This window comes from Ptiloglossa arizonensis, chromosome 2, assembly GCF_051014685.1.
Source record: "Ptiloglossa arizonensis isolate GNS036 chromosome 2, iyPtiAriz1_principal, whole genome shotgun sequence".
Lineage (NCBI taxonomy): Eukaryota > Metazoa > Arthropoda > Insecta > Hymenoptera > Colletidae > Ptiloglossa > Ptiloglossa arizonensis.
Window position 1 is genome coordinate 14219706 of NC_135049.1, and position 21846 is coordinate 14241551.

The window sequence follows — 21846 nt, forward strand, 5'->3', positions numbered from 1 at the left end:
CGTCCGAGTATTCACCGACATACCACACCATTTTAAACTTTGATCGTTGCTTGCGGAAGGAACAAATTAATTTGTTTACAATCGATTTAAGCAATCTCTTTATTCTAGATTGTTTTCAACGAAGAACGTCTTCCAGCTCAATCCCGAGGTTATATTCGGTATAAAAATACTTCTTTCATTACGGTCGAGTAAAATTTACACAACTCCGACGATTTTCAATTAAACGCTTAACGTTTTTGCGTGCCGCGTCATTCACACACAGACAACGAGCACGAATAATTGAATAATTCTGTTCCTTGATGTAATTCTGTCTCTCTGATCGTTTCCTTATATTTTCCGTTTCAACTTATTCTTAAACAACGATATGCATTTCACGACAGTTTCTCACCAAGGATAAACCAAACCCATCGAGGATCGAGAAGTTTAAAATACCAGAAATAATCACTGGAATCGACCGGGACAAAGATTATCGGTACAGAATCGACGAAGACGACTGCGGTGCAGCCAATGAGAATGTCGCATCGCTCTTCAAAAAGGACGTACCACCCCGGAAGCCTCGAACGGTGTTAATTCTACGAACCCGGGCTATAAAAGCCTCGGGAGTCTCGTTCGTACCTAATGCAAACGAACTCACCCGTGCGAGGGAAACCTGTGCTGAAGATGCTGTGGTTCGTAGTATTGTGTGGTAAGGGCTCGTTCGTCCAAGGTATGCTCAGTCGCGTGGGCCTTCGCTGCGGACTTGATATCCATGAACGCCACCGTCGCGGAGGCACCCCCGGTGCTGCTCGAGGAACCGCTACCCCCGCCACTGCTACCGTTGCCAGAACTGGAACCGGAACCACCCTCGTTGCCTTCTCCGAGGGAACCACTGGAACCTCCATCCACGGGGCACTCTTCGCCCCGCGGCAGCAGCTTGACGCTCTGCACGCGTCCATACCTGAAGCATTCAAAATTTTAGGTTAATTGCGAGGTGAACGTACACCGCTTGAAGAAAATTAAATCCAAACAGTTGGCGGTTACGTTTACCCGTTTCGTAGACCAATGGGTTCTGTAGTATTATATAACGCGCTTTAAACAAGTTAAGAATTTACGTTATTCGATGTATAGGTAATTGCTCCATCCTACGGACACGGGGTACTGTGTATTTAGTTATTGTTTGGAATATTTTAGAGTGTTTATTGAGTTCAAAGGTTCTCGCGTGTATACACCGTTAAACCGTTCGTGTGTTTCGTAATTGTTAAAGAGTCGTTCGTAGGCAGAGAATTGTTTCTACGGTATGGAACATTGAAGTGTGGTCGTAACAGCGATTTAAAGTGGATATTCGTAAGTATCGTTTGAGATTTAGAAGAAGGGAAGGAAAGATGCGAGCACAGAGACGTTGTAATCCCTCTGCCTTTAGAAAGCTCTCCGAGTACCTGACACTGGTACGAGAAATTAAGTCGAAGCGAGACGATGAAAGATGGATGGGAATAGTGAAAAGGAAAGAAAAAAAAAAGTTGGATCGAAATCTTCGGTCGTTAGATACAAATTTTCACGGATAATTTATTTGTAGATAATTTTTTAGCGCAACAGTACCAGCCAGGTGCCGAAAATGTTTGAAAATTTGAAGAAATTTTGAATTTCTGCGACTAAATTTACGATACTCCTACACCAGAATTCAGTATAATTTAGTCTCTACGGCTGGAGTTACTGGTACAACCGCAACGAACAATTCTTGGGATTGAATTACTTTTTCAACGGGTATAGCAGATGGATATGCTTATTTTGAAGAATGGAACTGTGTACGCCTTATATTTTTGCTCAGCTGCAACTTGAAATCAGTATACTTAAAGAAAGCGCGTCTTGTTTTCACCCTATAGAAAACTGAGATATTGAATTTCGACGAAATTAAAGAAAACAAAGAGCCAAAGTTGTTTCTGGCACACCCTGTGTACAGAAAGCTCGACAGTAGTAGAAACGGGGCTTACTAGGTGAGGTAGGGTAAGCGGTAGGGAGTGGGGAGTCAAGCATCTTGATAGGTCGATCGAGAGAAGAATATTACGCGCAAGCGCAAAGACTCCAACGGTTTCGGAGTATCTCGGGGAGTTGTTCGTCTAATCTCGCGTGAGTCGCACGTATTTCCTTGTGCGTTCTTCCGAAGAAATCCTTTGTTTTTCTCCCGGATCATACACGCAGCTTATACTATATCAACGAAAAATGCATCACAATAATCCGTTGTTTGTTCTTCACGCTCACAGGCGTCAGTATAACGCGTTAGAGAATGCACGAGAATTGGGCGGCACCTTGGACTATAGTTCGCTTGGATTAACTGCACAAAGTACTTACTAGGCCGTTACGAAATCAAGGAACGGTGGATTTAATTCGTAAAGCGAAAATACGGGAGGATACTAATTTATCACGATGCTCGAGCATTTTTTGTATCGTGAAATGTCGGATCGTTTCGAATGGGGCGTGGTCCCTCTTCCATATGCCGTGTGATTCGATGGCGAGAAAGGGGCGCGCAAAGCTTTGTATAACGGGTTTTTATCTTTCTCGTTGCACTTTGTTTCGCTTGGACATTTTGAAAATTTATTCAACGTGTCAGAACAGGTTGGATCATCCGTAACGAAAATGTTACTGTATTTCAAGAATTATTCTAGAATGGTCTCCAACTCGACGAGAACTACTTTACGGAGTTATCTCGGTTTCACTACAAACGGAGTCGTGGAAGAGAAACGAATAAGTTATAATATTGCAACATACACATCCTCTGGAAGATTGTTCTCACGAAATGGCAGCCGCAGCAGCGATGTGCCGTTTATACGCGACTTCCGTAATCATTCCCATTCCACATTTCGCGCGTTTATTGTTCGTAAATATGATAGCGACTGATAGTACAAATTTTTCCACGGGTATTAACGTGTGATGTGTGGAGTGCTATTTCGAAATTTCGTTTCTTCGTTAATAATACTAGACGATGAAATCGCTGTTTATGCGTGACAATGATATTAAATAAAGTGAAAAATGACGCAGTGAATACGAGAGGATTGATATTAATTCGCAATGGTTATCCTAGCAGACGTTATTCTACGTGACATTTTACGAAAGACAACCGATCGCGCTCTGTGCGTTGTGGCCGCAAAAGTTCCCATCCCACCCAGTTCGTTCGGTCTCCCTCTTGTTTTCTTCTCCTACACACATCCTCGCATGAAATGCGCGCACAGGCGCATACAGCCGAAGCCCTGAAAAGTCTCGCACACTACGGCAAACGTCCTTTTCTGTGGCACACATGAGTGAAAGCGGGTGAGAAGGGAGTGACGAGAGGAGAAGAAATAAGATAGAAGGCCATAGGAGGGGGGAGAGCCAAGTGCCACGGTGGCTGGCTGGCTGGCTGGCTGGCGAGCGAGCCACAAACCGTACCCATTCCCCTCCAGAATCCCTGCTTGCTGCTTGTCGAGGAATTTTACTTCGGCAGACTCGCTCCCAGGCTCAATTCCTTCGTTTCTCTCTACGAAGTACAGCGAGTTTTGCTTTATGTGAAAACATTAGCATGACTTTTCATAAATTTCAAGTCTCTAGGTCAGAGTTTGATTTTGTTGCAAGAAAAACTCTGGTATCAAATGCCGTAACGCGGTCTTTAGACACGGAGGCGTAATCATCACGCAAGTATACATGCTGCAAAACGACACATAATCCATCCGTATCCGACTCGCTTGAAAATATTCGAGCAGGTCTACGAACTGGATACATATTCGTTGTGTTGAGAGAATACAGTGGTACTTCTGTAGAGTACTTGGAGTGTGTGATGTTCTTCGTTTTTATGTTTCAATCTTTAAGTGATTCGCTTTTAGAATTCTGTTGCACCACCATTATTTTTAATAGGAATAACGTAAACGTTTCACGTTTTATACAATAGTGAATTTTTCGGCATCAATCTCTCTTCTGTTACCGAGTGGAATGAAAATAGTCATTTATAGGCTTAAAAGTGTTTCGTCACGTGTCTGTGGCACGTATTAAAACGAAGTTCCTTTGAGAAATTGAGTCTCATGACCCACCGTGATGGCATCTACTTTGACGATCGTTTGTCTTTGCACGTTTGAAATGGGAGACGTACAGGAAATCAATACATCGTCCCACGGTTAAGAGTTTCTAGGCTGTGTGTATGTGTGAGAATGAAAGCGAGAAAGAGAGACGGAAAAAATTCTCTACAACTACAAATCAATTAACGTGTCACACATAATATACACCAATTTACTTTACTCTTCAACTATTCACGATATTCTGCAAGAAGAAAAAAAAAGAAATGGATGCGAACAATTTTCGTAATTGCGGAAGCGTATTGTAAAATCCGTCGATCAAACTTTCATCGTAGAAATTTAGTGCGAGTGTTCTACGTTATATAAACGAAGTAACTCAAAATTTTTGTGATATACACGCCACATAATTCTAGTTCTACAGTTGTCAAGACGTTGCACGCTGTACTTATCTACGAGTAACAAATAAAAACTTTATAAATGTACGTGCAACCTAGCGTAGGAAGTTTAAATGCTGTGATAGAAAACCAGGTTTACGGGTAGGATTCTTTATATTTCTCCAGATCTCGGAATTCCAAGCCCTGTGAGTGTGTCGATTTAACCTTAACAATACATAGAGGTTCTACGATTCCGCGAAGAACAGCACGAATAAAAAGGAACACAATGCAGAACGAGCACTACGGGATAACAACAAAGAAAGAAGGCTTTTGTTCCTCGACTTTTTCCCGTTCCCCTCTTGCCCCCGCGTGATTCCGTCATGGCTCTCGCGAAATCGAATAAAAAAAAAAAAGCTGTATCGTGCTACGAGGACATTAGTTACTCTGGAAATCTCCCTGGAAGGTTAGAAAATGAATAGGCATTCGTCTAACGAATGATAATACGAACTTGTTCCGAATCTTCAATCGTTCCTTTGTTGCTTCCAACTCGTCTTTATTCTTCAAGAAATATTTATTCTTTCGCGACTATATGCAAATAACTGAGTAAACACGCCACGAAGACGTTTTCCTTAGAATAGTATCACCAACGATTTGGATAAATCAAATTCTGTGGAAGATATATTAAAAATGTTAGTGGTCCAGTCGATGAGAATATACGCGAATCAAAGATAGCACGATCGGTGTGCAAATTTCGTTTGCTTGAGCATAAATTCTTCGAAATTGAGGAGTGCCGCGTCTGCTCGAGATACGTGTAAAAGGCACGAAAAGTCTCTCCGAACAGTACCATTCTAGGCAGACGACACTGACACAAGCCGCAAACGTCGCAAGCAGCAGCGTTGGGACGCCTCAACGAGGCCGGCGAGGACGTGGCAACAGCGCTATGACTCAGCTCTCCTCGTTCCAACCGCTTCCCTTGCCCCCTAACCCGCCACAGCTACCTCTACGCAGCTGACGCCCTTCTCCTCCTGCCGGGAACTCCGCCGCGACTCGACTCGATTCTATCCTTCCTCGTGTCGTGTCCGAGACTCCCCTCCCTTATCCCCGTCTACCCGCTTCGTTCCGCTCCCCCTAACGGCTTACCGCTCCGCGCTTTTTCCCTCTACCGCGACCCCAACTCTCTCGGGATACTGACAACTCGTTTGTCCCCCTCTCTAGAAGCGTGCGCGGGCCGATTCCTACACGGCGTCGTGCCACTGTCAAGAAGACGAGCGTGCAAAGTCCCCTTTGAAAGAAAAACACCTACCTCTCTAGCCCCCATGCTCTTTCTGCTTTTTCTCTCTTTCCTGTCTATCTTTGTCCTTACTTTCCTCTCTCTTTCTCTCCTCGCGACTACCCTACCCCCACCATTCCTTTTTCTTCGTCCAACGGCTTCTTCCTTCTTGCTCCTTTTCTTCTGGATCTTCTCTCTTTCGGGGTTCTCCTCCTGTATATCCGCTGCCCGAGCGAACAATGCAACGTGATCCAGGTGCAAGAAAAAGAGAAGGACAGAGAGCCCACGAGTAGACGAGTAGACGAAATAGGGGTGGGGATAGAACGAAAGGCCAGCGGATGCGAGAAGCGCGAACGAAATTGTGTAGTTACAATACGGCGAATTTACGCGACCGTTGTGTGAGGTATCTTTCAATTGTTTTACTCGTGCTGATACGGTATGACGTTTAGCGATAGTAACAGATTGTTTTAACGAACGATTAGATAATCAACGATAATCTACGTTATCTAACCGCGATAATCTGTGATGTCTTTTGTAGCACGATTTAATTGTTTGTTAACGAAAATATTATTAGATACACGTGCAAAGGGATCGATTTAAGATCAAAAACTTAGAGAAGAGAAAAACGTATTTCAATCGCGAATATACTAGTCATTTACGCGCAATTATAAAATTCTAATGAAAATTATATTTTTTCCTCGTATAAAATGTATAACTTATTAGGAAAAAGTAAAAGAAATTATACCTGTTCTATCTTGTCATTACACACATATATGCTTTATGATCGTACCACACTTTTTTCATTTTATTTCATTCTATTTATCCATTATGAACGCATTCTTTGCATTCTTCGCATTTGTTTGCTACTTTACGAAACATTATCTGTTTCGAAGTCTTAAGAAGCTTTAGTTTCTCGTATAAATTGAACATTTTTCAATCGAGTTCAAATAATTAACAATACACAGAAGTAAACTATTATAATAATAGATTCTGGTTTTACAACAAAAAATTAAAATATTTTAATACCTTATCAGTACGAAACGCTTTCATAAGTTATCTTTAATGATTCAAATGAAATGTCTCTTACGATTCGTAAAAAGCTTTATCCTGAAGTAATTTTCCCAACAATGAAATGCAGTCGAACCATCATTACTCAATGACCATGTCTATTTAAGATAAGAAACGACGCAACTAGCAGTTTATAAATTACATTAACATCGACCTTAGATGTATAACGCGTACATGACTTTGTTCGTGAAATGTGCTTCTTCAACTATAATAAATTAAACCTTCTTCCGGTATTAATGTAAGGAAAACATGGTTGAATAATTGCTCCTGAGTTGTATAGAACATGATATATTGTTGTAGTTGGCAGTTATTTTCCAATACTAGGTCTAGATGATTCAACTGATTATACCAATCGTTCAACAAACGAAATATTCAGCCTCGAATCCTGGTTCGGTAATTCTAACCCTAAATTATGTTCCAAACAGGAACTTTCGTGTATTTTAGTTTTTTATGCGCGATGAAATGGAGCCACATTTGTCATACTAGCTGATTCACGGGCAGCGGCCATTTTGAAATATTAGGCTCGGAGAGAAAGACTGTACGGCTTAGATAGTTCAATTCCGTAGAGGTTTGGTCCAGCAGTTGGTCAGTGAAATTCACAAAAAGTACAAACTACTGTCCAAAGAGTACAATACAAACTTATTTCACGGTTTGCAAATTTAAATGTTATCCAAATCTCGAATACCCGAGAAAAAAATATTAGTAAACACAATATCTAATATAAATGACGACAAATATCTCTATTTATCGATTGAAATTAATTAATTATTTCTCATTGTACACAGTCCGATCCAATGAAAGTAACACACTTGACAATTCAGAGGTTAAAAACTTCTAAATCTATTCGGTAATACGATTTTGTAAAACTCGAGGATCTTCGCGCTGTAAAAGCCAAGAGATTTGGAGTGTCGCGCGGTACAAATGAACTTTCAGGTTCAAAACCTCGCAGGCAATGTCAAGCAACGGCAATAGTGTACTTCTGTTATTTACGCTCTGCTCCGTAACGAAGGTTATCAACATCGGTTATTACAATACACACGCGCCGGGTCTATTATTATCGTTCACAGAACGTCTTCCACGCCCGTAGAAAGTTCCTTGGCACACTAAGCACGCGAGGAGAACAGAGAGAAGCGAGGAAGCGGACGCACGGAATCTTTTTTCACCAGCTTTCGGACCCGGACGTTTAACAGTGGGTGGGGGGGAGACAGGACGAGACGCACGGGGATCGATACGAATGCAATCGCGGCAATAATTCACGCGTTATCTGCTCTCCTATTCTAATGCGAGCGCGAGAGAAGGCAGGCCATCGGCTACGAGGCCGCGTGGGTTCGAGGTCGAAGCCGTAGAGTCACGTTAGGCGACTGCCGTCTGTGTCGTAGCCGAGGTGCCGTTATTTTAATGCAGATACGCAGCCCGGACGAGAATGAAAGGTTGAAGGAGACATTTGCACGTACAGTGTGCGACAGCGATGTATCCAGACGGCTGACGCGATGCCAACTTCTGTTCCGTCCAATACCGATCTTCGATTCTTACGACGTTACTGAATCAACCGAACGACCGAGCACTCTCGTGCGCTCGCGGGAGGAGACCCGTACCGTGTCGGATTAAGTTATTTCGAACAGAGACACCGGAAATTATACTCGTGCCAGTGACGAATTGTACACGTGGATATTACTCTAATACTTATTGAAATTAAACACACAGTTTAAACGATTATTTGTTTGAACTGTTTTCATCGTAAAATAATATCGAACTTGTATTTGCCTACTTCATTTTTTTTTTTTTTTAATTTGTACAAATAAGAAATATGTATTGGAAAAATAAAACACTACGAAAAATTGTTATCCGTGGATCGATATTGTTCAAAATCTACGCAGGTCCTGAGATGATAATATAAAACTGAAATATACTAGTTTCATTGAAATACGTATATTGAACTTTTTTATAGTCAAAAAAGTGATCAAGGAATTTGAAAACGTGTTCCCCGCGAGAAAACTTATTTCGAAATTTGTCTCGATCGCTCTTCTTTCTCGCAAGTCGGAAAGTAATAGCGCAAGCGACCTTGAAATTTGAAAAGTTATAATTTCGAGAACGAATCACTTTTATCGCGTGTACTTCCTCGAATTTTGTCCGTATCACCAGAAATATTTGCAATTATCAGTTTCAAGTTGGTTGCCCGCGTGTGCACGCGCATACTTATAGAAATAGCATCGAACGTGTCAGTGTATTCGTCGAATTTTTTGCCGGTTAAGATACGAGGCTACTTGAATTTTCGTCGGCAATCGAGTGTTTCAAAGAGCATACCTGGCGACGGGCAAAAATCGACTGGGAATTCCTAGAACGTTTCACTCTTTCCAATGTGACTGACGCGCGAGTGAGAAGACCGAAAACAAGGAGACGGTCGAACGTCGTAGAAACGTTCGACACTGAAGGCGTCGAGCAGGTCATAAAAGAGATCGTTAGGCGGACGGTGGAGAAGAGGAGAGAAAGGAGCGAGAAGAATAAGAAGTAACGGTAGTCGGTATTACAACTCCACCGCGCCTATATTCCTCCACGACGTTTGTTGTTCGTGCTTCCTTACGTCGCGTCGTGGAGAAAGCCAAGTCGTGTCGTTGAATCGTGCTCGATACGCGTTAACCACGTGAGAAAAAGAGACAAACGGGAACAGAGAGAAAGACCGTGTTTATCGCAATTTGGGAGCTAAACGCTTTGAAACCGAGACATTCCGTATTTACTAGTACATTACGTTTGGCATTTTACACGGAAAAATATGCACGGTATACCTTGACTTGTCGCGAGTTTTTTTTACGTAAGAAGTTGCTACAATGTTATCCCCACTATTTCCTGGAACTACTCGCGCCATGTCGACTGTATCTCATTCTGATTCCCGATCTACTCGAACGCTCGCGAACCGGAAAGATTAACCGCGATCAAATTTCACATACCTACCTGATGAGAAGTTGTCACAGCTCGGTCCAAGCTTGACAGCTCTTTCTCTCTCTCTCTCTCTCTCTCTCTGCGCGCATGCGCGTACGCGTGTGTAAAATGCAGACAGAGGTTAGGTTTTAATAACAGTATTTGTAATTCTAGTACGCTTCTCAAGCATTTACGTACTCCCTGTTTTATTTCTTATATATTCATGCGTATACACACGCGTAACAATGTTAACAATCGTCGACTCGTTCGTACTCGAAATTTAAAAGATTCCTAACCACAATTAAGATAATCACGATTGAAAGAAATATTTTACCAACTCTGATGCGGACTTCGACTACACTTCTGGCCGGTGAAGCATGGCCTCTAGAACGAACCAATGACAATCCAATCATGTGACGATCCGTTTGTTTACATTCGTTCTATCTTTATTTCGAATCGTGAATAGTTATATATTCTCGGTGATGACGTGGTACGAAATGTATAAATTTCGTACGAAGTGATTAATCATTATTACGAATCAAATTCACACGAGTTGAAAACAACGACGAGGCGAAAGCGTGCAAATTATAAAACGGAAAATTGTACGCGCGTGCAAACCCAGAAGAGACGGACCGCAGACTAGCGGAAGACGAGAGTGCCGAGAGGAAACCGTATGTGCAAAAATATATTGCGCACACCGCGGCGTGAGCCTTTGAGCTTCGAGAGTTCTTGCTGGCGCTGAAGAAGGGTTCCTTCTTGAGCGTAGACGGACCAAGAGGTAGAAGAGGAAGAAGAAGAGGGCTAGGAGGAAGGGGTAGCGAGAAATGACAATGTGTGCTCTTCTCTCTCTCTCTCTCTCTCTCTCTCTCTCTCTCTCTCTCTCTCTCTTTCTCTTTCGTAGAGACGAGGAGAAAAATGCGAGAGAAGAAAAAACGCGCGCGAGAGAGAGTGGGACAGAGAGGTGTGTATGGATGGAGGGTGGAGGGAGAGGTGGAGAACCCATTGGCGTAACTTCCATACGGAATGATTGCAGGTGTAGATATTTCAAAAGACGCGTGAAGAAACTCCCTCTCTTTTCTTACGTTCTTTATACATTGTATGAAACATTAACTCTTTGCGCCAGAACTATTGTTCGGTTTGTGGGTTCCTCTTCTCCTTCTTTTGTGAACCAATAGCCGTAACGCTTATAAAAAAATAACGTTAACCGGAGGATATCGTGAAATAAATAAAAATAATAACGTAAAGCGACGTTGAATATGAAAAATATCGAAGAATAAATAATAGTAAGGTTAAACGTGTACGGAGAAATGAAAATGCAGAGAATTGAAGAACAATTTTGACGATACAAGAAAATTTGAAAAAGATTCGCTAGTTTTGGAGATGTATTTCCTAACGGTTAAGCTTTGCGTGAAAATGTAGTTCAAACCACATTGTGTTTATTTAGTATTCTGATAGAGTTAAAGTAACGAATATTAATAATTGTAAATTGAAAAGTAATGTTTGTAAGTCGAAGAATGATTTTTGTGAAAAATTATTGTATCGTTGCCTCGTTGAAGTGTTTGATAATTTTGTCGTGGCAAAGATGAAATACAAACTCCCACTCGACGATTGTATCGTAGCGTAATTACAATGACTGGCGTAACAACAACATTTCAAACGCAGAATTTAATTACACCGGCGAGGGAAATTTTTCGCGGTGTTACAAGGCGCAAACTTTATTTCGAAACACCACGAAACTATCCGCTCCTTGAAACACGGGAAACGAGGAGAGCGGCAATTAAAACGTAAATGTGTAACAGCTGGAACCTCCTGTGAATATAACTAAAGTTAAGGCTCAAAACCTGTATGGATAGACCAACAACGTAAAACATGATTTCAAGTCATTCAAGTAACCGGTGAGATTCATCGCCAAATGACGTCAATACGAAAGAGTGCCTTTGCAATCAAAAACTTAAATGTTTCACTAAACGATTTTACCAGTCCATTTCGAAAATTAAGTTTTTTTTTCCAAATAAATGTTATCCAAGGAAAATTGTACATACAAAGAAGCAATTATTCCTCCGTTACTATATTTAAACTTATAATTTGTATTTCCTTGCAAAAACTTCATAAAAAATGGTTCTATTCCCAATTACCTTAGCAAGTTCATTTCTTACTTTTAGTAATTAACCTCATTTTTGCAACTGTCCTCGAATTTTCAATATTTACTTTAATCAATTACTATTTCCCCTTTTCGGTAAGAAGAGTTTAAGTTCCATTACCAATACAACTATACACATTTATTACGTGAATTTACCCATTACAGTCAATTTTATTTAAAAATTCTCGAACATATCGTTTCGTTTGTTAAATTACATCTACCATTATTATTAATAACCACCTTTGGTTTCATTGTACATTATACATTTTTCCCGTTAATTCTCAATTTAGGACATATTAAAAAAATTCTTCCTGTTCGAATAAGTATTTTTTTCGGACAGTTCTAAGGACCCGAAATTACAGCTAAAACAACTATACTTGTTAAAACGATCGTTCTCAAACTTAATACGTTCTTTTTAATACGTATTATTTAATTAGTAAAAATGGTCGTTCGCGGTGAGACGTGGAACGCGTTTCCCGCGCGTTTTGGTAATAAACGGTGAGAATAAATTCGCGATTTTGTGTTGATACTCGAGGCGAGTGGTGTTACGCCACTGGCTGCGTGTGCATCGTGCAACGGCAGCCTCTCGGCGCGGTTCACACCGAGACAGCGCCTTTTTCTAGGGCTCCCTTCTCCGTCCTTTCGACGATTTCACCACGCTTATCCGGCTATGGTTCTCCTCCGCGGGCACGAGCGCTCCCTCGCAGGTGTACAATGAAGGGTGGGTGTAACTTTCCAAAACCTGATTCGCTCGGTTTTCATGGTTTCACGGAGAGCGCGAAAAATCGGTGGAAAGTAACGATCCCGGGGAGGAACAACGAAAGCGTAGACGAGAATTCGCACAGTTTGTGCATAACCACGTACAGCTTGTTTCAAAAATCACGGCTCGAGTTTTACGACGAGAAACAATAGATCGCTTTGGTCTTCAACAAATAGATGAAATTGTGGGTCACGAGTGCTCGACGAGATTTGAAATTGTACTTTAAAGTTTCCGTTTGGATTACAGGCTAATAGTCATAATATTTATTCGTAGACTTCGTGTAAACAAAACCACGTGATTGTGAGCGACACTACTTGGTTTATCGCTGCGTGTCTGGGTTAGGTCTTATAAATCTTAGAGACTTCACACAAAAAAAAAAAAAAAAAAAAAAAAAGAAAGAAAGAAAAAGATGTATGTTTTTTGTTATTAATCCTGAGTCATTGAGTTTGGAAACTTTCGGAATGGCACGGTACAGTTAATTCTATTTTGAAACTTGTACATTGTTTTTCATTCTTAATTTAAGATAATTCTACTTTTATCGTATATTATTCATCAATTCTTTATCATTCTCGCCAAAACAAAGTCTTCGTGATGTTTTCAATATATAATGATGTATTGAAAATAAATTCTTTTGTATATTTATTCGAGATATAGCCTTTTATTGTTTGAGCCCTGTCACAGACACAAGATTTTGTTTACACTTTGAAATCTTTCAAAGAGAATATAATACAAAATATTTATTTGCATTTCTTGGATAATAAATATTGCAATATAACCGTATTTTGAATTTCCATAACATAAACTGTAATGTGTGCGCACTTGCTGGCTACATGAAAAAAATATATATATAAAAATTATAAATGTAATGTTTCTGTAGATGGAGAAACATAGAAAAGGAAGTTTTATGATTTTTTTAGTTATAATGGAAGCAATATACAGAGTGGAACGTAATTCGTGGTAATAATAACCGAAAATTCAATGTATAATATATTATTTTTGTTTATGTTTGCAGAAATTTTGTAACGATATTAATTGTAATAAAAAATATGGATGGAAGACCAACGCAATAAACTGTATTTACACATGTTCATAAACAGAACGAACCATTAATACGACAATACCTAAATATTTCCATTGTTTATTAATGTGTGAAGAAAATTATTTTAGAAAAAGTAAGAATATATCGCAAACATAGCGATAGAAACAAAATTATATACTTCTCTTTGCAGCTTCGTAGAGAATAAAAAGACAAATTCAACGATCCATAACAATGTACCATTTCGATCGTCTAATATCAAGATATTTACTGTCGAAGACTCTATATGGCTAACGATAAGCGAAGTGGAAAAACAAAAATCAATGATTACGAAACGTTTCACGTGAAAGTGCGTCATTGAGAACCATAAAACCTTATTTTATTCAAGGAAGACTCGAGAGACAAAAATATCCGCCAAATTCTACCACAACTTTTAAAGATATCCAACCGAATATTCGAGAAATCGTGTAGCTTGAGGTTATTTAAAAATTGCAAGAGCAACTTTGAATATAAATTTTACCCAATATTGTTTACCATAAAAACCTACAACATTGGAAGATATGAACTAAATTACTGAAGATGCACTAGAATGTGCATCAATTACAATGTTGCATATATCAATAAGTGACGAAGATGTATAAGGTGTTCCCATTTAAACAGGTCATTCTGTATTTATAACTCAACATACAAAGCTCTGAGAAGTCAAACTGATCGATTCCTCTTTGTCTACATTCCTGGATTTTACAATGAAGAAAATTGTACATTTTTCAACTACGGTTCAATTTTAAGAAACAATCTCAAAATCATTTTTCGTATCAATTTTCTGCTTTTGAGAGACTCCTTTTACGTGCATCTAAGAATTAAGAAATGAAATCTATATTCTAAAGAGCACTCTCTATCAGAATTCTCTAAAAATATAAAGAAAAAGGATATTCGTATTTGAATATAATACGTATATAGTTTTATTATTATTCTACTTTTGCAAGTACAAAATTGTTACACTCACTTGCTATACCTTTCCTTGTGCGATTTAAATACATTCGAAGACAAGTAACTGAATATTTTCTTGTGCTTTGTGTCCTTGGAAAATAAAGACGGAAAAAAGTACGTGTAGACGTACGTACGTGTGTGTGTGTGTGACGTCATGTCCTAGAAAATACGATTAAGGAACATGTAGGTGGAGATGATAAATGGAAGAAAAAGATTTACAATTTGTATTCTGAATGTACAAGTGCTATAGTCGCTCGAGGTGCGATATATTTCGTAACTTACGTTTTCTCGAACAACACGTGCAACTGTTTACAGTCTGCGTACACGCACGATAAAAAGATATGCGACGTCGAGACTCACAAGTTCGTTCGCGCGAGTCAACGAGTTAATACAACGTTTTCGAACTCGAGCTAATTTCCATCGCGCAATATTAATTCTAACCGTCATCAAGACCGTTTCTCTTGGTCGAATCGAAAGATTTATCAACAATTTTGCGCACACACCGCGACACCCTTTTATCCACACATTAGAATCTCGATATCAAAATTTGTACAATTTTTCCACGAGAAGAAAGAACGGTAACGTACAAAAAAATAAGATACAATTCAATTTCGTATCTTCTGTCTATTTTTTATTATTCAACTGTCTACGTATTGCTTGCATCGAACACACAAGAAAGCAAGAAATTTTTGATTAAAAAACCCCTCTTGGATAATTACTTAAATCAATCGAAAATTTTCTTCTCTTCTACTATTCGCAACATTGTAATTTTTCAATCGATATTAAAGAAGAAAGAATAGGAACAAACATTGTATAGAGGACTCGAACCAATCGAAAACGTTGCATTGATACGAAACTGGTCGAATCGACTCGTATGTCGAAAGAAAAACACCACTGTACACCTAATAAATTTAATTTCTTAAGAAATACGAAAGTACGTATTTCACGGCGGCACGGTTCGAACTCATTTCGAACGAACAGCATCTTGACACGAATTCGGGCAGAGCCGCCAGCGAAGGGGACCGAATCGAACGTTTTCGGTCACGCTAGAATTTTCCATGCTCGTTAAGTAAGCGCGTACGAACACAACGGCGGGAGAGACAAGCCCACGCAGCCAGTTTCCTTTGATCGAGGTCGACGAACTATGAACGTGCCAGGCCCATGTTGAACTTTCACGTCAACGGAGTCGAATTCCGCGAATTAAAAATTTGCCACGGCGGGTACACCCCGTGAACATTCATCGTGTGCAGCGAAATTCAATTAGCAGAAGCGTTGCCACGCACGTATGTAGAACGCAAGGAAGTGGGTTTCGCTTTCTATCCAAGAAATCGGACGTTTCTTATTGAATCTTTATCGATCTATCGAAGAAAGAACACCTGCGAGATCGCCACCGCCTTTCGATTTTTATCGAGAATTTTGTAAATCCTCGGCTGCCACGTGTTTATTCTCGAGAACAACTCAAACGATTCGGATTTCTAGTTTATCGTGTAATTGTTAAAAATTCAAGAACCTCCTATCGGGCGTTTGCGTCACACCTTTTACGAAAGAGTTTCGTAATTTTAAAAGTGTTCAATTATCTTGAAATAAATGTTATCTCCGCGTGGAATTTATTATTACCGTGTTAATTATTTTTCGCGATGTTAGTTCAATTTAGTAGCTTTTTAACGGCTTTTGGTAAACGTTGTTTCTAAAGTTTATTCGGTTCGGTGTCTTTGTTACTCGATTATTAAATTAACCGGCGAGCGTCGCGTTAAATATTTATTAATGGGGAAGTAAATGGACTAAACGATGAAAGTGCTCGATAGAGAAGTTTACAACGGTTATAAACGATTAAGATTGAAGTGTATTAGTGTAAAAATAGTAATTGCGTTATTGGTGATAGATCATGCGAGTATTCGATCAAAAGAAAAGCATTTTGCATACTGGTAGAGGGCGCCACTGTCAACGTAAAGCAATTAATGTTCGTTTCCATACAGCGGAATGTTAAACAAAATAAATGTTTCGATCGACACTCGATGCATTCCTCTTACGATATGCTTCATTATGATAAAAGGGTTATGAAATACATTTATCTTGCATGTTAAACGTGTTGGCAGAACACAAACAATTATTTTTACAAAGGTACACATCCATTGAACATGCTTTGCTATAATAAATGAAAAAATCAATATGTTATAAATTATTTATACAACTTACTTTCTCTCTTTCTTTTTTACGTGAAAAATGTTTCGAAGATTATTAAAATTTGTACAACTATTGCGTTTAATATTTTGTTGAAATTTTGTTTTTCTTTGCAACTAGCTACAATTATATCTTTTCCTTTTCTTTGTTCCATTATACATTTATAAAAAGATATTTAATTTATACTTCTGTCCCTATAATTTGTCACAGATTATTGCAAGATTTTTGGAAATTTTTCCATACAAAAGGACCAAAATTTGACAGTTAAAAATTGTATTAAAAATCTGCTTGTATTGACTAATAATGAAAACGGTTTTAATCGTTACATTAATATTTTAATTAATAGCCAAACGTGAAAATACAGTAACATCTGTATGAATGATCAGATATATTTTGTTTAACCTATAAAAGTTTACTGTTATTTTTCATTCTCAAATATTTGAGGAAGCTTCTTTGTAACTGTAAAATATAACTGATAATGAACTTGTGTGCGATTTAGCAACTTTTAATATGACAGTCGATCTTGAACAATTTTATAAATTATTGAGAGCAACAGTCAACTTGTTGATCTACAATGCACTGTTTAAAATAATTATAGCATTTAAACAGCATATTATAGAAAAAAAATTGTAATAAAAATATTTCTGCACGGAAATTAACTGTACTTCTTTCCTTCTTAAAATATATATTCTCCTAAACTGCCTGTAGTTTCTCAATTGTTGTTCAACGCTGTTTCAAGAAATAATCTAGATCAAACTTGAAGTGTTAAATTGTATCGAATCGTTTTAATAAAACTTTATTTCGATTGCTATGTGTTCGCAATTAGATTTACACCAGATTGTTAAACAATTTGGCCAGTCTTATCAACCACACAATAGATCCAATCATTAAACTGATTTACGATGCTCTCCATTGCGGTGCAGTGATTTTATTGTTACTTAAAAAGTATTGGTATTTCACACACCTAACTTGCTAACCAATCGATCGTCTTCAAGGTCAAGAAATGACTACGTTTCTCAAGATGACTAAGATCAAGGAAAGATTGATTAAACGGGAAGAAAACTATTAAAAATATTGTCGACTAATTGTTTCGTGCGTTTATCCATTGTTGCTCCTTATCGAAAAAATTGTTTTAATTTTACAGCACAGGACTGTTAAAAATGATGTTTACAAGATTTATTCGCACAAACGTACAAATTCGATTAAATTACAAAACAACAGCTACGACACGACATATCTGTTGAGATACAGGCAAAGAATGAGAGCAACGAACCACGTAAACATGTTTAAATACAATAGAACAGTGTTTCTCAAACTATGGTCCGAGAACGTGTCGGTAAAGGTTCGCGAGTTCTCGGAAGAAGAAAAGAAGCATATCGTATAGCAGTGGTTCTCCACCTTTGCAGGAATAGTTACAGTCACGATATTCAAAAGTATGAAAAATGAAAATTCAACAGATTATTGGACCATATAGTCCACTCCACGGATACAGGTTAAGAATCATTGTCGTATAAGAATAAAAAAAATGCTTCCTGTAATATTCGATTCTTATTAAAAATGTATCGGTTGAGAAGATTTTCTATGGTCGTGAAAATATAAGAAAGAAACTAGAAATCGGAATGGATTACTTTGCATACTGGGTAGAAACATAATGAACACGTTCGTAATGAGGTCCACTGAATCGAGTTCTAATCAACTGCGTGCTACATAATAACTTTCCCGAAACCAAATAGTCTTAAAAATGTTATTCGACATTTTCCACGTACCTTCTCGAGCGAAATCACCTCCTTTCAAGTTTTACCACATATTTCAAGGCACCCTGCATAATTGAAGCGAGAGGTTAAAACCGTGCGGTTATACTTAAATCTTGTCCCAAAAGTTAAATCAATACCTTTGTTTAATAAAAAGAAATCCATCAAACGCGACGAGTGTCGTTCGTCTACATTTTGAAAGTAATTGATCGCGAATAAGATTCGATAACGACTAATAAATCAATACAAATAATTTTGCGTTGAAAAAGTTCGTAAATTCGAAACATAACCTCCAATTTTCCAATACATACATAATAATAGTCAACATAAAATTTCCAACATACGTACTAAATACATACCTCCTAATCATTAATAACCATACACCAATATCTTCTTGCCACATTGTTACATTTTATCACACCGTAGCCACTCATTGTCGCACAATTTTTAATATTCACTTTCATAAACTGTTCGATAAATAATTATTTCTGAAATTGATTCTCCAAACTTTCGAATCGTAATATGTCTTATACACGATTTTTATTTGCAAACTCCTCCTTGCTAAAATCCTCCCGCTTTTCAAATAGCGATTAATGGCGGCGGGAGTTGTTGCTTTCCCAGCGAGCAAAGCGGGTAAAACGCGGAATTCGCTGTTCAACTTTCCGCTCACGAGTGCCTTATTTTTAATCGAATCGGCTAGCTATGTCCCGGGAAGAGGAAACGTGCTCCGTAGAAAATTAAATTCTATTGCTTCCTGTTGACTGACAAAGCACGAGGCGAGAGTTCGAATGCCATCGACCAAAATAGATCATCATTAAACGGCAGACCGTACAGGTTCCCATCCGGCAAACCGCCACCCACGGCGGCTTAAACGAAAGCTAAGTCGGTTTACGGTCCGTTCCGTACGGGCCGCGCGTTTCCCTTCGCTCGGTTTGATTTTTTCCGCTCCTTTTCCGTGTCCGTTTTCTTTCAGCGGTCGTAGCCATCAACAAAGTGCAACACACGTGACGCCGCGGGAATTAGATCGCACGTTTACGATGCGGACTCGTAAAAGCTGAATTACAGACAGACCCGGCGAGCGTTCGACGGAACGGTCCGTTTCCACGAATAATACACGACAGTGAACGTCTTTCTCGGGAACGTGGTATTCGGGAGTGCCTCTGACGACGAAACTCGGAAACTTTTCGCGGGCACCTTGAACGGAACACGTGGAGCGACTTTTGATGGTAAATCGTAAAATTACCGTGTTCACAGTCGATCCGTTACCGGTGAACGTTTCTTTCGAAATTCTTTCCTCCTCGAGTATCACGGGGGACTCGAATAATGTAGATTTCGACGACCGAATATCCTTTGACTTTTATACTTTGGTACTTTTCGCTGTTATTTTTCATCTCCTTCCTCGTACTTGCGTAATAAGTAAATTAATTTACAAATACAATTTTGCAACTTTGCGAATGTACCTTGAGAGGTCCTAATTAATGACGAATATTCTTTTTTTTTAAAATACATTCGAAACACGATTGCGACAATAAGATTTTCTAATTTTGCGAACGCTTCGGGCGAAACCAATAACAAATGTGAAATTACTGCGTTCTATTTATGCATTGGTAAATTGGATGATGAAATTTTCGGTACGAAAGCGATGAACGTAAATTTAACTAAAAGTAATTACTGTAAATTTAACCGAAACAAATTAATGTAAGTTTAACTAAGAAATATTAATGTAAATTTAACTGTATCACGGATTGTTTAAATTTGAATTGTACTAAAGACAATGCAATCTGCAAAATTGTGTATACGTCGAATTATGGCGTTAATCAATTATACAGTACCAGATATATTATACAACAATAATATACGATATTATACACGCGGACCAATCAGATGCACTTTGTCCGCTTCTCGTATACGAAGATCAGGGTAACGAAATACCTGGATACAGTGTAAGACGTCGAGAGTTGAGTTTCATCTTGGATTTCGTGTCTGGTTACAAGTTGCATGCGCTTATTGTGATCTTAGACGAGCGAGCCAGTCTCGAATAAGATTTAATTGCAATGGGTTAAACATCCGCTCCAGTCACACATTATAAATAACAAAATTATCCCCCTATCGTATGGAAACGCTTGACATTTTACTCTATAATGTAATAATTATATGTTTGTATAACCGTGGAGAATTACTTTTTAAATTTCTATTCTAAGATACAATACGGTATTCAAAATGGCACGATGGTGTTTGCAAAGGTGAAAGCTATATTTTGAGGGTTATTAAATTTCTATTATAAATGAAGATACGTGCGTTTAATAAAAACACGTTTAATGAAAATATTTCTGCTGGAATTAATAGGAGATTTTTATTGATAACACGATAGAAGGATAACCACTTTTATCTGATCATAAATAATGGTTATAATATAATATATAATATAATGTATAATTATTTTGTATCCAGAAGGAAAACACATAAATTATGCATTGCAAGGAGGAAAACTATTAAGAAATCGTATCAATAACCGCTATTATTAATAAAAAAAATATCATAATTAATTATCAAGTATCGTAAATTGCAATTCATTTTGTACAATGTGGTACCTCGTTTAATATGAATATTCTATGGTAAATATTTCATTATATTAGATGCTAAAATATTAATTTAAATGCAAATTATGAGATATCCATAGAAATAGGCATAATTAATAATCGAGGCTCAAAGGACTAATTAAAAATTGGATTAAGGGGAAAATAAAGGTTATCCATGTTTATATTACCATCAATTTTGTACCAGGATAATGACGTAATAACATAATCGTGTTATTTCGTAAATAATTATAGACTAAATGTGTACTTTAATGCATTACGGTTTGTCTACGTGTCGTACGGTATAAACTGCGAAAAGGTTGAACACGGTGCCCATGGAAGTGAAAATCCACTCAGCTTTTCTTTACGAGTTTAACCCTTTAGCTACGGAAGGTGTACACATCATCCTGAGAAAGTAGACATTCATTTTCTAAATATATATACCACCTCATACTGGCAATTACTCGATAATAGCGTACACAGTTTACAATTTAACACGTTGACGGCCGCTGTCACGTATACGTGAGTTCGCCGGTCAACCGTTATCGGCCGTTGTCACGTACGCGTGACCTTACATTTTTCGGTCTCTGTGTCACCATCCATTCGACATATTAAGTTTGTTTAGGATCAAGTTTTGTATCGTATGTTCATCACGATTTCTACATTTATAGTTCTACATTTATATTATAATAATATATAATACTATGCATATAATAATAATATCTAGCATACTCGTGTGTCTTACTATATTCTACGAACCTTGAGTCT

At 38.3% G+C, this 21846-nt stretch overlaps 1 protein-coding gene across 5 annotated transcripts in view; it reads right to left on the reverse strand.

Moving 5' to 3' along the window:
* LOC143143504 (uncharacterized) overlaps positions 1-21846 on the reverse strand; it is a 109492-nt gene that overhangs the window by 36876 nt on the left and 50770 nt on the right. For 4 of the 5 annotated variants that reach the window (XM_076304798.1, XM_076304799.1, XM_076304800.1 and 1 more), the window contains exon 2: positions 635-937. The exons of the other annotated variant lie outside the window; for it this stretch is intronic. In XM_076304798.1, the coding sequence (XP_076160913.1) occupies positions 635-937 (303 nt within the window). The remainder of the gene's footprint in view (positions 1-634; positions 938-21846) is intronic. 5 annotated transcript variants of the gene reach the window in all.